The sequence below is a fragment of the Musa acuminata genome, chromosome BXJ1-10, assembly GCF_036884655.1.
Source record: "Musa acuminata AAA Group cultivar baxijiao chromosome BXJ1-10, Cavendish_Baxijiao_AAA, whole genome shotgun sequence".
NCBI lineage: Eukaryota > Viridiplantae > Streptophyta > Magnoliopsida > Zingiberales > Musaceae > Musa > Musa acuminata.
In genome coordinates this window covers 23,234,246-23,246,891 of record NC_088336.1, presented here as the reverse complement: position 1 = coordinate 23,246,891, position 12,646 = coordinate 23,234,246, and the positions used below count along the sequence as shown (strand labels likewise).

Below are 12,646 nucleotides of genomic sequence, written 5' to 3'. Positions count from 1 at the left end.
AGAGATCCATAACTATCGAGCATTGACAGTCGTAAGTCAGATTAAGCCGTACTAACAAACATACTAATCATTGAGCTATCACTGCATCTCCATAGCGTGATTGACCAAGAAACAGAGAGTTTCCATCTTCTTTGAGAGATCACAGGCACATGACAATGGAGATGTTTGACGGGCACTACTACTGATCGCTCGCCTACTTTCTTGTGCACTTTGTTCAGCTGTGGTCAAAAGAAGCCGCCACTACAGAGCTTGCTTTGTGCCAGTGGCCAAATTCTTTCCCTCCACCTGGCACTCAAACCTCACTCCATCAAATCAGTATGTGCTTGGCAGCAGATCAGGCCTATTCCGATGCTTTGTCACAAAGGGGGAATGCCTTTTAAGATGTTGAATGATGCGCACGGTTCAGAATCACAATTTGCATCTCCCTCGGAAGAAAACAAAAGAGAAGCTCTTTTCAGTGTACCTAACAAGTCAATGTACTGCAAAGTAGACGTAAGAAGACGAAGAAGTAGGAGAAGAAACTAGCTGGCAATGTGGGTTGGGCAGCAGTCGATTGGATCAATGGCAAGAAAAAAGAGCCAAAGAAATCTCTTTTCTTTCGCTGCATGTGCTGCTGCATGAGATCTCCCTGCATGGCACAAGCTGAAACCTAAAACCAATCTCCGATCATGCACGTAAAGGCAAAGCAAAAAGGAGGAGGAGTGTGTGCTTCGACTTCACACGGTGGTCTCTCCCTTCTTCGAGCTTCTAACACGGAAAGGGAAATGGCATGACGACCATCTGTGCAAGTGCATGTGTTCTGACTCTCGCTTTATTCTGAGCGCGACCTCTATCTTTTCTTCAAGTACTCTTTCTTCCTGTTCTTCTTTTCCGGTTGATCTTGACTGGGATTTGCTCACTGTGGCTTCAGCTTACGCTGAGGCGAGGATGTCACAGTCCACTCCATGCTGCGAATGGAGATGAGCATAGTGTTCGTCCTCATCCTGTCTGCGATCAGATGTTTACGTGCACCATGGAGAACAGTGATGAAGCTCCATTCATGAGGTCCAGGTAAGCGCAGTAGCCCCAAAGTCATCAGAGGATAAGGATCAACCATCGGAATCCAATACCAATGCAACACAGCTCCAGTAGAAGTTGTGGGGGAAGAAAGAAGAAGCATTGTGGACCTCAGATTTACATGATTCAGCATTGCTTTGATGGTTTGTCATGCTTTCTCTCACATTTTTCCAAAGAAACTCATCAGAAGATACAAAAAGTGCTTATTTTACACATTCCCTGTGAGATGATTAGATTTATATTCATCGGATGAATTCCTATATTTTTTTACTAATATTCTAATTCATGAAAGGATAATGACAATGATAGAGTAATGGTTGGTACAAGATTTACATGATTTGATATTTTTTATTTATATTTAAAAAAAATTCATGATATGTTAATAAATCAAATTGAAGTCCACATTATTTAGATGATTTTTCTAGAAAAGATCACCATTTTTGTTTTTCTAGATAGTGTCCCCCTAATTCAAAATACATCCAAATTATTTTTCAAAAAGTTGATTGTGTGTTTTTGCTCGTTATAATATTTTAGTCGTAATAATAAAAACACTATAAAGTCTATACTTGAAAATACTATAAATGATCAAAATACATTAGAAACCATTTGATATATCATGATAGGATTCAAATAGGTATTTATAATAGTTTAAGAATAACATTGCTTAAATATGAATTGAAAATTAGCTTGTCATAATATTTTAGTCACCACAATAAAAACACTCAAATGAACTCCTAACATCAACCAAACAGACTATACGCCTAAAAATATTACATCGTAATAGTCTTTAGTTATGGCAGATGGTAAGATGGATATTGATATGTTCTTATAATAAAACATCAAAAGAAATAGTTTTTATTAAATCAGTGGTTACAAAAAATAATGTCATATAAAAATATTTTTTTAATATATATTTTGAAATTAAACTCATGATTTTCGATGTCGAAAACAAACAAAAACATACTAATTTGATCATTTGAGAATTTATATCTTTTATCCTTTGTAGAAAAGAAGACATGGATACGAGATAAATGATATACTATAACAAAATTCTCAGCTTTGGATCATTGATATGAATTATTTTCACTTGTAAACACAATAATACTATCGATTTGGATTAACGATGAAATTTAATCGTATCATGAGCTAATTTGTTAAGCAAAATAAGAACAACTATAATACATATTATTTTTCAGCCTCTAAAGGACACTAAAATTTGGTTAGTAAAACACAGCAGGTGTGCAGGAAAGGTCAGAAACTCCATCACAATTTCTTAGCCATATAAATTTGCATGCCTAATTTTCAATCTGAACTTTTTCCCAATTCTAATGTAAGAATAGTTGGATTCGATTTAACGAGTAAAATATGCATGCTCGATAAAATCCAAATTGTTGTCAATTGTCATCTCCTAACATAATATAAATACCTAACAAATCTTTTATGATACTTAAGTGAAATATCGATTAAATGTCGAGATTTATAAAGCCGAATGCATAAAGAAACTTAAACTTTGCTAGTTGATATTGAAAACAATTACACACTTCTATTGGTTCTAATAGAATCGTGTCAATATGTGATAGTTATGATATAATTGATATCATCACTTTCTTATCGGTCACATGACATTAGAATATCAAGAATGTATGTGATGCTAAGGTGTCAAACACAATATTAAACAGTCGATATGTGAAGTTAAGATATCGATCATCATAACATTAGAATATCAATCACATAATATTAGTGTGTCGAGGACGTAACATCTCAACACATCATGATATCGATCATATTATTATTATTTTATATTAAAATCAAGTATAAGAAAGATAAATCTGATTATTGGCTTGCATATCTAATACATTTTTGACCTATCAACATTGTTAATAGGCATTTATGCAGCATATCTCACGCGCACACACACACAATATATATATATATATATATATATATATATATATATATATATATATATATATATGACAAGGCTTTTATGCAGTATTTTGAATACTTATTAGCCCGATAATAGCCCTCGACACTCGAGATATTCCCGAATCGGTCCTAAACACCATCCCCCACTAAAGGACAAAAATGGGCCACAATAAAGCCAGCCTTCACCCCCCATCAAGCTTAAGCTGAGACGACGCGGAGCGCCATGTCCAACCCGGCGTCGCTTCCACCCGGATTCCGCTTCCACCCCACCGACGAGGAACTCATCGTTCACTACCTCATCAACCGAGTCTCCTCCTCCCCCTGCCCCGTTCCCGTCGTCGCCGAGGTCGACATCTACAAGCATGACCCATGGGACCTCCCCGGTTTGCATCTCGCAACCTCACAAAAAAGCCCACCGACACCGCGGCAACAAACTGTTCGACGTTTTGTGATTGTGCAGCCAAAGCGACGTACGGCGATCGAGAGTGGTACTTCTTCAGCCCGAGGGATCGCAAGTACCCGAACGGGCGCCGACCCAACCGCGCGGCCGCGTCGGGGTACTGGAAGGCGACGGGCACCGACAAGGCGATCCACACCAGCAGCGGGAAGAACCAGAGCATCGGGGTTAAGAAGGCTTTGGTGTTCTACAAGGGGCGGCCTCCCAGGGGACTGAAGACCAACTGGATCATGCACGAGTACCGCCTGGCTGAAGCAGCTCGCAGCAGTTGCTCCAGGCCACTGAAGTCGAGCCACTCCTCCATGCGGGTATGACCGAGGACTTTTTGCCTGAGAAGAAGAGCGATGCCCAATTCCTCTGCTTTTTCTCATGTCTTCTTGTTGCTGTTCCAAAAGTACAGTTGGATGACTGGGTGCTGTGCCGAATCTACAAGAAGAACAGCCATCTGCAGCCCGTGCCACCGCTGGAGAACTTCGAGCGACAACGCTCGCTCAGGCTGCAGGAATCTTCGTCTGTGTCTGATACCCTCGAAGACGACTCCACACTCTCGCGCCTGTTCGACACGATGACCCGACCGGAGAACACCTCTTTCATGGCTCAACCAAGATTAACTCGGTTCTCGACTGGTAGCAGCAGCAGAATCAATGGCGACACCAACACAGCTCATCGACAACAAACCCAAACGGAGCCATTCGTCCCGGCGACTGAGAACTCCATGAAGCGCTTGATGGAATGTTATTTAGACAGCGGCAGACACTTCTCCGGACAGTTCGATGGCAGCTTACTCGAGCAACACTTCTTCAATCAGCAACTGCTGCTGAACTCTCACTTGGGATTGCGTTGAGTGAGCTTCATAGCTTCATTAGAGCAGAGAAAAGGTGCCTTCAAACCAGTGAAACAGTAGAATCCTTTGAGAGGGAGAGATGAGGGAGGGAGGATACCGCAGAATAAACCAGTAAACCATTCACGTTCCTGTAAGCAATAAACCAATCTGAAACAGCTTCTCATTATGATTACTATCAAGAATGTTACGGTTGGCTCTTCCTGTCAGTGCATCAACTTCCATCACAAGCTGGGCTTGAATCTTCCAGCTGACCTGTGCATGATAGAGAATGCTAAGATACATATACTGAACTTGGAGATCAGCTCAAATTTATGCAGCAATCGACAAGAAGAACTTTGGAAGATCAAAAGGCCTTTCCTTGGTTTAATAAGTGAAATAGAAGCTGATAAAGACCACGATTAGTTCATTAGTTTATGCTTGAGATCAAGTTGGTATTAATCTACACAAATGCCAAATACTTCGATGCATGAAATCGAGATTCCTATCCAAATTTGGCCTCAAGAAACATTCATCACTAAGCTCAAGTCCGTGACCATTCAACTGTGCCAGAGGCTAATTGGGCACTGTTGCCTGATATGAATCCAGCTCTAACATCATCTGAAGGCCCTGGCAGACATTCTGGAAGTTCTATATGTTGCTGTTAGTGGTGCAACACTTTATCAAACTTTTACCTAATCTAGTATCCTGAACAGTCATGAAGTCTCTTCCATGTATCTCTTGTAAAACATTCTGAAATGCTGTCGATCCTTCTTCGTCAGAACTTCCTGAAGGAACAATAATTGAGCTCTGATTTCTGTTGACAGAGGCCTCTGAGGTCTGCAAAGGAAACAGTTACATCAGCTCCACATGACAATGTATGAGATCACTAAGCTCAAGGTGAAAACTAGTGTTGTCATTTATGATCGAGCAACAACATGTTGGCTGATACAGAGATAATGAATGATATATGGTTACCATGAAAAATTCCAACAGTTCATATGTTCATTCCCAAAAAGCAAATTGTCCAAGGGACAGAAGTAAGAACTATTGATGACATCTAGACCTAATTACACAGGATGATTTCACATGCAGCATCTGGTGCTGTCTCCCTCTTGTTAACCTAAAATTCAGTACCGATATTTATATACAATGGATCCTCCATGCTGATCAATATATCTGTCAAATTGAATTCCTCGCATAAGTTATAACACAATAATTGTTTCTAAGGTAGTAGTTATTTAGGATATATTTATCAGCATGGAGGATCCTGTCAAATCTTATTTAGGATATCCCATCAAATCTTTACCTTGAACTTATAGTTATAACAAAATTATTGATAGTAGAAAAAACTTCATCTTGATGACTCAGAATATCCTAAATAAGTTCAATGTAGCATGAAGTTTTTACTGCTCTCACAATAGTTAGATTGTAATATATAAAATATATTATTTTAGAACATAAGACCATCGATATGATTAAGTCCAATATAATGATTCTCAGCCAATCAGAACTCAACACGTAGAGCCCAACATGTCTAGAAAATGACACACAAGCCAACAAGGCCTGCCACATCAGTGATCCCTAACCACTCCGGGCTACAAATAGGCGTCTCCAGCTGTGGTCCAAGCACTATAACTCGGTGATATTTACTTCCAACCTCTTCGGTCTTCAACCTCTCACTTTAGATGTTTACTAACTTGAGACCTCAGTGGCATGCTCCCGACACAAAATTTTGTGGGTGATCTCGAGGACTGCCCAAACCTCAGGCTAATCCAAGTTGGGATTTCCACATTGGATCCTCACTTTGAAATTTGTGCTACAAGCTAGTTGTCAAGTGCAACAAGATTTTGAAAACGAGATATCTCATATCAATTCCGCCATATAGGATTGGCGACCAAATTCGACACTAATAACGTGCAAATTATACACCAAAAAAAAATCTGTAAACTATATGATCTATATATATCCTGTCAACTTTTAAGGCCTACATTTCTACGGTCATTTGATTTATTCAAAAAATTCCATTAGTGGATTCTAAAATGTTCAATAATTTGTCATTTTGAGTCCTATCAATTAAAGACCACTGATCCATTATATGATTTATCTGCGGTGTTATATTCAGTATATTAGCTTCAACCGAGTGTTAATGGCTTACTTAAGACTTGGTTACTAAATAGATCTGTCAGCAGTTGGGTATGAGTTATGGTTTGCCTATTTTTACTGTTAATAAGGTATTTTACGATCGAAATTGTTTCAGGTTTCTCAATTTAAGCACCAGTGGAAGCAAAAGCAGATTAATCCAGTGCATCAGCCACTTTGTGTCCTCACAAAGGAGACCAATCTCCTATGAAGAGGAACACAATAATTAAAGCAGATCAAGACTATCAGTTTGCCTTTTGGAGAACGACCATGAATTGACTTGTAAAGTTGTCCCAAATCCTTAATTTCCCTTCAGTAAATAAATTCATGAGAACAGCTGCAATTCCCTTCTTCGAAAGAAGTTATGTTGGACCGATATGTTATGATTACAAAGTAACAAGAGCAGGTTAACAAGTAATTTCCAAATATATTAGGAATTACAACAAGATTCAGATAAGCTTGAGGTTCAAATATAAGAAACGTATATACAGCAGCAGATTAGGCATTTAGGTCGTCACCTCATCAATTATATTTCTTTTTCCTGTCAAATTCTTAAACCCCCAAATACCATGCCTAGTATGTTGTCTGATGTGTATAGTTGCTTTTCTACGTAAGCGATAGTGTGGAGATTATCTTGCGGCAGCTCTTTCAACAATCATGACAAGCTGTACAGAATTAGCTGATATCAGATTAGGGTCTGCTTCAAAGTATAATACTATCTGTTTATCTATTGTTTTCTTTTCTTTCTCAAAATTCACACCCATTCTTTTGCCTATTTTTGTTCCTCGCAACCTAAATTTTCTAGTCCTTACTATCATCATACTACAAAGTACCCAACTTGAATTATACAACTAAGCCGAGGAATAACCAATCAACAACACTGTTGAAGGTCTTAGTGCTAAAAGGAATCTAGCAGCTTGTAACACATCTCTCAAGCACAGGAATTGCCCTGCATCATGCAATGCCGGCGAGGGAACTAAGATAAAGATGCTTCAAAACCTCAATCTGATGGGCATCATTATTTGCAACAGTAAACAATTGATGCATAATAGTCTCAAGAAAAACAACCCTGTTTTCAGGCAAGCTATAAAGTGTGCACATGGCAAATCTAAATACGTATATGTTCAATATAGACAACCACTGATCGATATGAATAAAACTTACAAAAAGTGCGACAACCATTACCAAATATATGAACATTCATAGAAGTAACTGAATGATATATACGCACGAAGTATGAAGTCAAAGATTCAACCAATTTGAAGAAGAAATCGATCAAGAAAAAAAGGATTAATAATTCAGACAGATTGGACAAAGAAACTTTATAGTAGAGATGAATACACTCAAAAGGCGACCCTTTTACTCTTACCAGTGTCAAGATAGAACGCCTTTCCCCAGAAACAGCAAAAGCATCAGCCGAAAGGTTCAAAGATCCAACCTTTACACGACAAGAAAGGGAGAGTGCAAGAAACGATTGGGTAATCCAGAAAACCGACCTTGGAATCAAGCTTGAGCACCTCGAACAACTCGAGGAACCGGACTATGCCGTCGACGGGGACGACGATGGTCGACCCTGGGATTCTCCTACGGATCGAAACAGAACAGCTTGCGCTCCAACTGCAGTGTCTTCAAGACCAACTCCACCTCGCTCCCGCCTCCATCACCGCCCCCACCTGCCAATCCCCCACCTTTCACTAGAACCAAGGCGTTAGATTGTAAGGGAAGAACCCTAGTGTCGAAAGCAACCAATCGTTAAATGAAGGAAAAGGAGGAGGAATCGAGGACTGGGCGAGGGTGGGTTTAGGGTTCGGAGCGTGAAGGGTTTTTGGCCCCTGCACAAGTCTCTGGAACACTCTCGCCTGGTTTCACTCACACACACCCCTCGTGGCACGTGAATGACACGTGACCTTCTCTGTCGCCCATCCTTACCTGCATCGATGCAGCCCACGTCGGCGAGCCGAGGGTGGGTGTGCTTCCCATTCTGAGCGTAGAGACGTATCCAGTCACGAGTACCCCCACCGCCATTGCCTTCGACCACAAAGCTGCGGCCATGGCTTCTTTCCAATTCGCCATCCACCAAACCCTAATCTCCATCGGGTATTCGATCTTACCTCCGGGAATTCGGATTCAAGAACTGTGTTTTTGACATTTCGGCCAGGTCGCATCGAGGTCATGTTTCAGGGCCGCGAGGGTGAGCGTGTGAATCTAGTGGCAACCACAGCAAATTGAGGGTGGTATAAAGAGAAATGATTCCCTCCCGGTGCGCTGAATGGGAGGCTCATCGATGAAAAGCCAGTTCAAGAAGCAGTCTTGCTTCAAAGGGAAAATGCTGAAGGATCTAACTTGTTGATTCGAAGTGGACATACACATTGTTTTTCGTATATATAATCTGTTTTAGGCCTATCATTCATGCCTAAGGTTCATCAACACATCCATTTTCCTTCATCTTACCACCAAGGCATTGAAGATGAAGGCTGATATCAGCATCATTATTATTCCATTTCTTGTTCACTCCTGCTTTTAGGGTTTCATTGGAAAAGCTAGCCTGCTGACTTTCGAGCCGACGATCCATTGGAAAGGCCGAGTAGCTCGATTCGAGACCGTCATGTCGGATTGGGAACAACATTGACTTGATCCAAGCCAACTCCTCAGGTTCACTCTTTTTGTTCTTCTGAAAATGTGTCTTGTTAAATCTTGTTAATATGATCTTTCACTTTGTCTAATGAAGTTACAACCTGTTCTTATCACTCTAATAAGAAATGTTCATTGCTTGTTTCTTGATCCTTGGAACAAGTTGCTACTGGTCTAACCAGTAGCATCAATCAAGAACCTTTATCAGGTTGCCACCAAAGATTTACTCTTTGGAGTAAATGATACTGTAGCTATTAATCATGACAAACAAGTAAAGTCATTAGTTAAACAGTGTCAGTAGATAAGATTTTTAGTAATGTTTCTGTGATATCAACAACTGTTACAGCTGAAAGTTGATACTGTTCATACAACCAAAAAAAGAACCCCAGCTTAGTGGGATTGTTAAAGGCAGGAATTTTTCATTCGAGAAATCTTTAGGAGGGTGTTGATGCAGTTTGAAACATATGAAAATTCTTAAGATAAAGAAAAGAAAGAGCAGCTTTGGGGTGAGATCCTACCAACTAGTGAAGATAGTACAGAGGCTCATTGTTCAATGAAATATACTATATTTGTTAGTAAGAAAGACTTAACTGTTGTCTTTGATGTTGCTTTTTGTTGTTAATGTGCACTATGACTAGGCTTAGCCGACCAAAAGTAACTCTATCATTCTTAAAGAACAATGGAGTAGTCATCAATGTCCTTTAGCCTTCTTGAGGGTACCACAGAGTATCAAATGTTAGGAGGCAGTGCCACAGTCTACTTTGGAACTTGGATGCTCTTAAACCTATCACATAGTCAACAATGCTTGTGCTTCCCTGGCTCTGTCAGTTGTACTGTTAATTAATATATTAAATGGCTTCTTCTAAGTTCTATCTAAGTCAAAAGTTGCTGCACATTTAATTAATATATTGAGTGCTCTGAGAAACGAATGCTGACCTTTTTGAACTTTCTGGCTTTGAGCAGTAGTTCATAGTTGCTGATGATGTTGTTGTGACCACAAACTTTTTCATGAATGCATATGATCTTTGTGCTTTTAATCTTTTTTAATGGTAAGGTAGCTACTTTGATTTATAAAAGAAATAAAATATGGAATTATTTAGATTTAAACTTGCATTAACTTGTTCTGTTTCCAGAAAGAAAATATGGAGTGGTATTGGAAAAAAAATAAACAAATGGTGGGTGATCTTGAGAGTAATCATGTACTATAGACTGTACCAGTGACAATCTTGGAACACAGGAGGTTGCCACAACCTATGGTCGGCCAATTTTTAGTTCAAAGAAGAGCTATTTGTCTCATACACACATGCATTCTTTCCTGGTGATGAGGCCAAGATACATAAAATTAATGGATTGGAGTGCACCTTTTGCTTTCAGAAGTCCAAGAAGAAAATGTTTAAATATGTGCAAACTGTACACAAGACATCAAAATGAGCATAAACATCACCATTGTGTGATACAACCTTTTATTTATTCTATTGGAAGCACAAACAGCTGGTTTAGAGTCAGTGGCTGAAGCTTCACATCAGAATGATGAGTTTCATTTTTGTTCTTGGACTGTTCTGAGTTGTTACAGTTGGTTTGGAATCAGTGGCTGAAGCTTCACATCGGAATGATAAGTTTCATTTTTGTTCTTAGACTGTTCTAAGTTATTACAATTGATTTAGAATCAGTGGCTGAAGCTTCACATTGGAATGATAAGTTTCATTTTTGTTCTTGGACTCTTCTAAGTTGTTACAATTGGTTCAGAATAAGTGGCTGAAGCTTCACATCAGAATCATGCACCTACCTTTCTCCAGATAAGTTTTCGTTTTGTTCTTGGACTGTTCTAAGTTATTGCAGTTTGCAGTCTCTCTTTTTGGATGTTCCATGGAACAGTTCCAGTGCCCATCAAACTTGAGTCACGCTTACCACTCGGGTAGCGAAGGCCAGAAGCTGTTTCCACCCCCTCCCTCTCCCCCTTGAATCAAGGCCAAAAGTTGGAGCTTCTTTGGATGGTTTGAGCTTACCCTAAAAGAAGAGCCATCGAGCAATCTTTTTCTCAGCAGAAGTTAGCACTGCCTTCTCAACTGCTTGCAGACTCCCACGTGCCTGCAGTCAGTGGCCATTGTTCTTTCTCCTCTCCTTTGATTCCATAATTGACATCAGATCCACCTCAAAAGGATCACCAAATCTCACCAGTGTTAATACTTGGCCATGTTTATGAATCCTATGGGTTCTGGTTTGCCTGTCCCATCTGTCACCTGCTCCTCCCTCCCATAAATGGTGTCTCTTCGGTTTAGTTTGATGGCACCTTCAATCCTCTGATGGCCTCCTTAGAGTGGGGTCAGACTAGTAATGATCATGGATGGCCAGCACTGCACTTATTATTGTATTCTACTGTTTTTTTAATGTATATTTCACGATCTTGAATTCTAGAAGAAAACACAGTTCTTACTGTTCAAACCACTGTATAATATTCTTCTTCTAACTTGGTTCTGTATGCAGAAGACCAGCTTGATAGTAGAAGGTGGTTTGCATGTAATCTGAAGCTGACAAGAGGAGACAAAACATAAAGTGCAAACTTTTGTATTGGGGTGAACATGTGAGCTTGGCTGCTTGTTACTGCTTCCCTGCGATGGGTTGGCTTGAGCCTGAACCATCCTGTCACCACCCTGTCAAACACTGTAAACAGTCTCTTCTCCCTCTCCTATTTCTTTCTTCCTAAAGATCAAACCACTTCATTGGGAGTTGACTGTTCACCACCATGATTGCAGGCTTGGGGAGGCAGTCTCCAGTACACTGTGATCACCAAATGGCCCTCAGAGTTGGAAAAGAAGACAACACTAGAGGTCTTCTCCCCTGCCTACCCAGGTTTCTCTCTTGCCATTTATGGGTGGTGAAGCCATGGCCCCACCCTAGAATTCTGGGCCAGAAGAGCTTGGAACCTGTTGCTGTGAAGGGGGGTCGTTACTCACTGAAAGGAAAGCCTGTGATGCAGGACATTAGGTGAAGTCATGTCAAAACAAGTCACAGTGGCTTGGACAGTTCTCAGGGAAGCAGTCTGTGTTCCACTGGCGAGCTTTGTGCATCTCCCTTTTAACCTTTGGAAACTGCAGCTTCCACCGGAGAAGAGGGTGTTGTGGTCAAGGTGGAAGCTCAGCAGTGCAAAATTAATGCTCTGGCCTTCAAAACCAGTCTCTTTGATGGCTTGGAGAGAGTTAGGTTTTTGTCTGGGAGCATCTAAAACCTCATGTGTTATTGTTAAGAAAAGAAATATATATCTTTGTTGTTGTTCTTAACTCCAAAGATATATAAACTATACTGTTTATCCTGCATGAGATTGACTTATTTGAGGTTGGAATGTTTAATGACTATTTCATCAGGAAGAACTTGTATTTTATCAGATTTTTCAGTACTTAATTCTCCATATCAAAAAAAAATCTATCCTATGGCAATGGGAATCAAAAGAATCCTGTCAATTGCTGCTATATGTTTAAGATGCAAACAAAAGACTGACCACCAGAAAGGAATTAACATCATCTTCAGAGACTAAACTCCAAAAGAAACAGCCGAAAACAAGCTTAAAACTCACATTCTAAAGTCTGCAGTCATTCTCATTGGCAATTGGATTCAAG

At 40.0% G+C, this 12,646-nt stretch overlaps 1 protein-coding gene and 2 long non-coding RNA genes across 4 annotated transcripts; 2 read left to right on the top strand and 1 right to left on the bottom strand.

Moving 5' to 3' along the window:
• Positions 1 to 3,053: 3,053 nt before the first annotated feature.
• On the top strand, positions 3,054 to 4,455 carry LOC104000596 (NAC domain-containing protein 58). The gene is made up of 3 exons (XM_009422676.3): positions 3,054 to 3,365; positions 3,443 to 3,747; positions 3,840 to 4,455. The coding sequence occupies exons 1-3, from the start codon at positions 3,206 to 3,208 to the stop codon at positions 4,281 to 4,283; spliced, it is 909 nt and encodes a 302-aa protein (XP_009420951.2). The 5' UTR covers positions 3,054 to 3,205; the 3' UTR covers positions 4,284 to 4,455.
• On the bottom strand, positions 3,783 to 8,038 carry LOC135595580 (uncharacterized). 2 transcript variants are annotated; one of them, XR_010480479.1, is made up of 4 exons: positions 7,898 to 8,038; positions 4,955 to 5,099; positions 4,381 to 4,535; positions 3,783 to 4,296 (listed from the first exon to the last, which is right to left on the bottom strand). It is a non-coding gene; the product is annotated as an uncharacterized LOC135595580 (long non-coding RNA). The 2 variants fall into 2 exon arrangements; XR_010480478.1 differs by having other exon boundaries at positions 3,783 to 4,535.
• A 775-nt stretch (positions 8,039 to 8,813) lies between these two features.
• On the top strand, positions 8,814 to 12,381 carry LOC108951337 (uncharacterized). The gene is made up of 3 exons (XR_001975723.2): positions 8,814 to 9,053; positions 11,517 to 11,695; positions 11,786 to 12,381. It is a non-coding gene; the product is annotated as an uncharacterized LOC108951337 (long non-coding RNA).
• Positions 12,382 to 12,646: the final 265 nt, after the last annotated feature.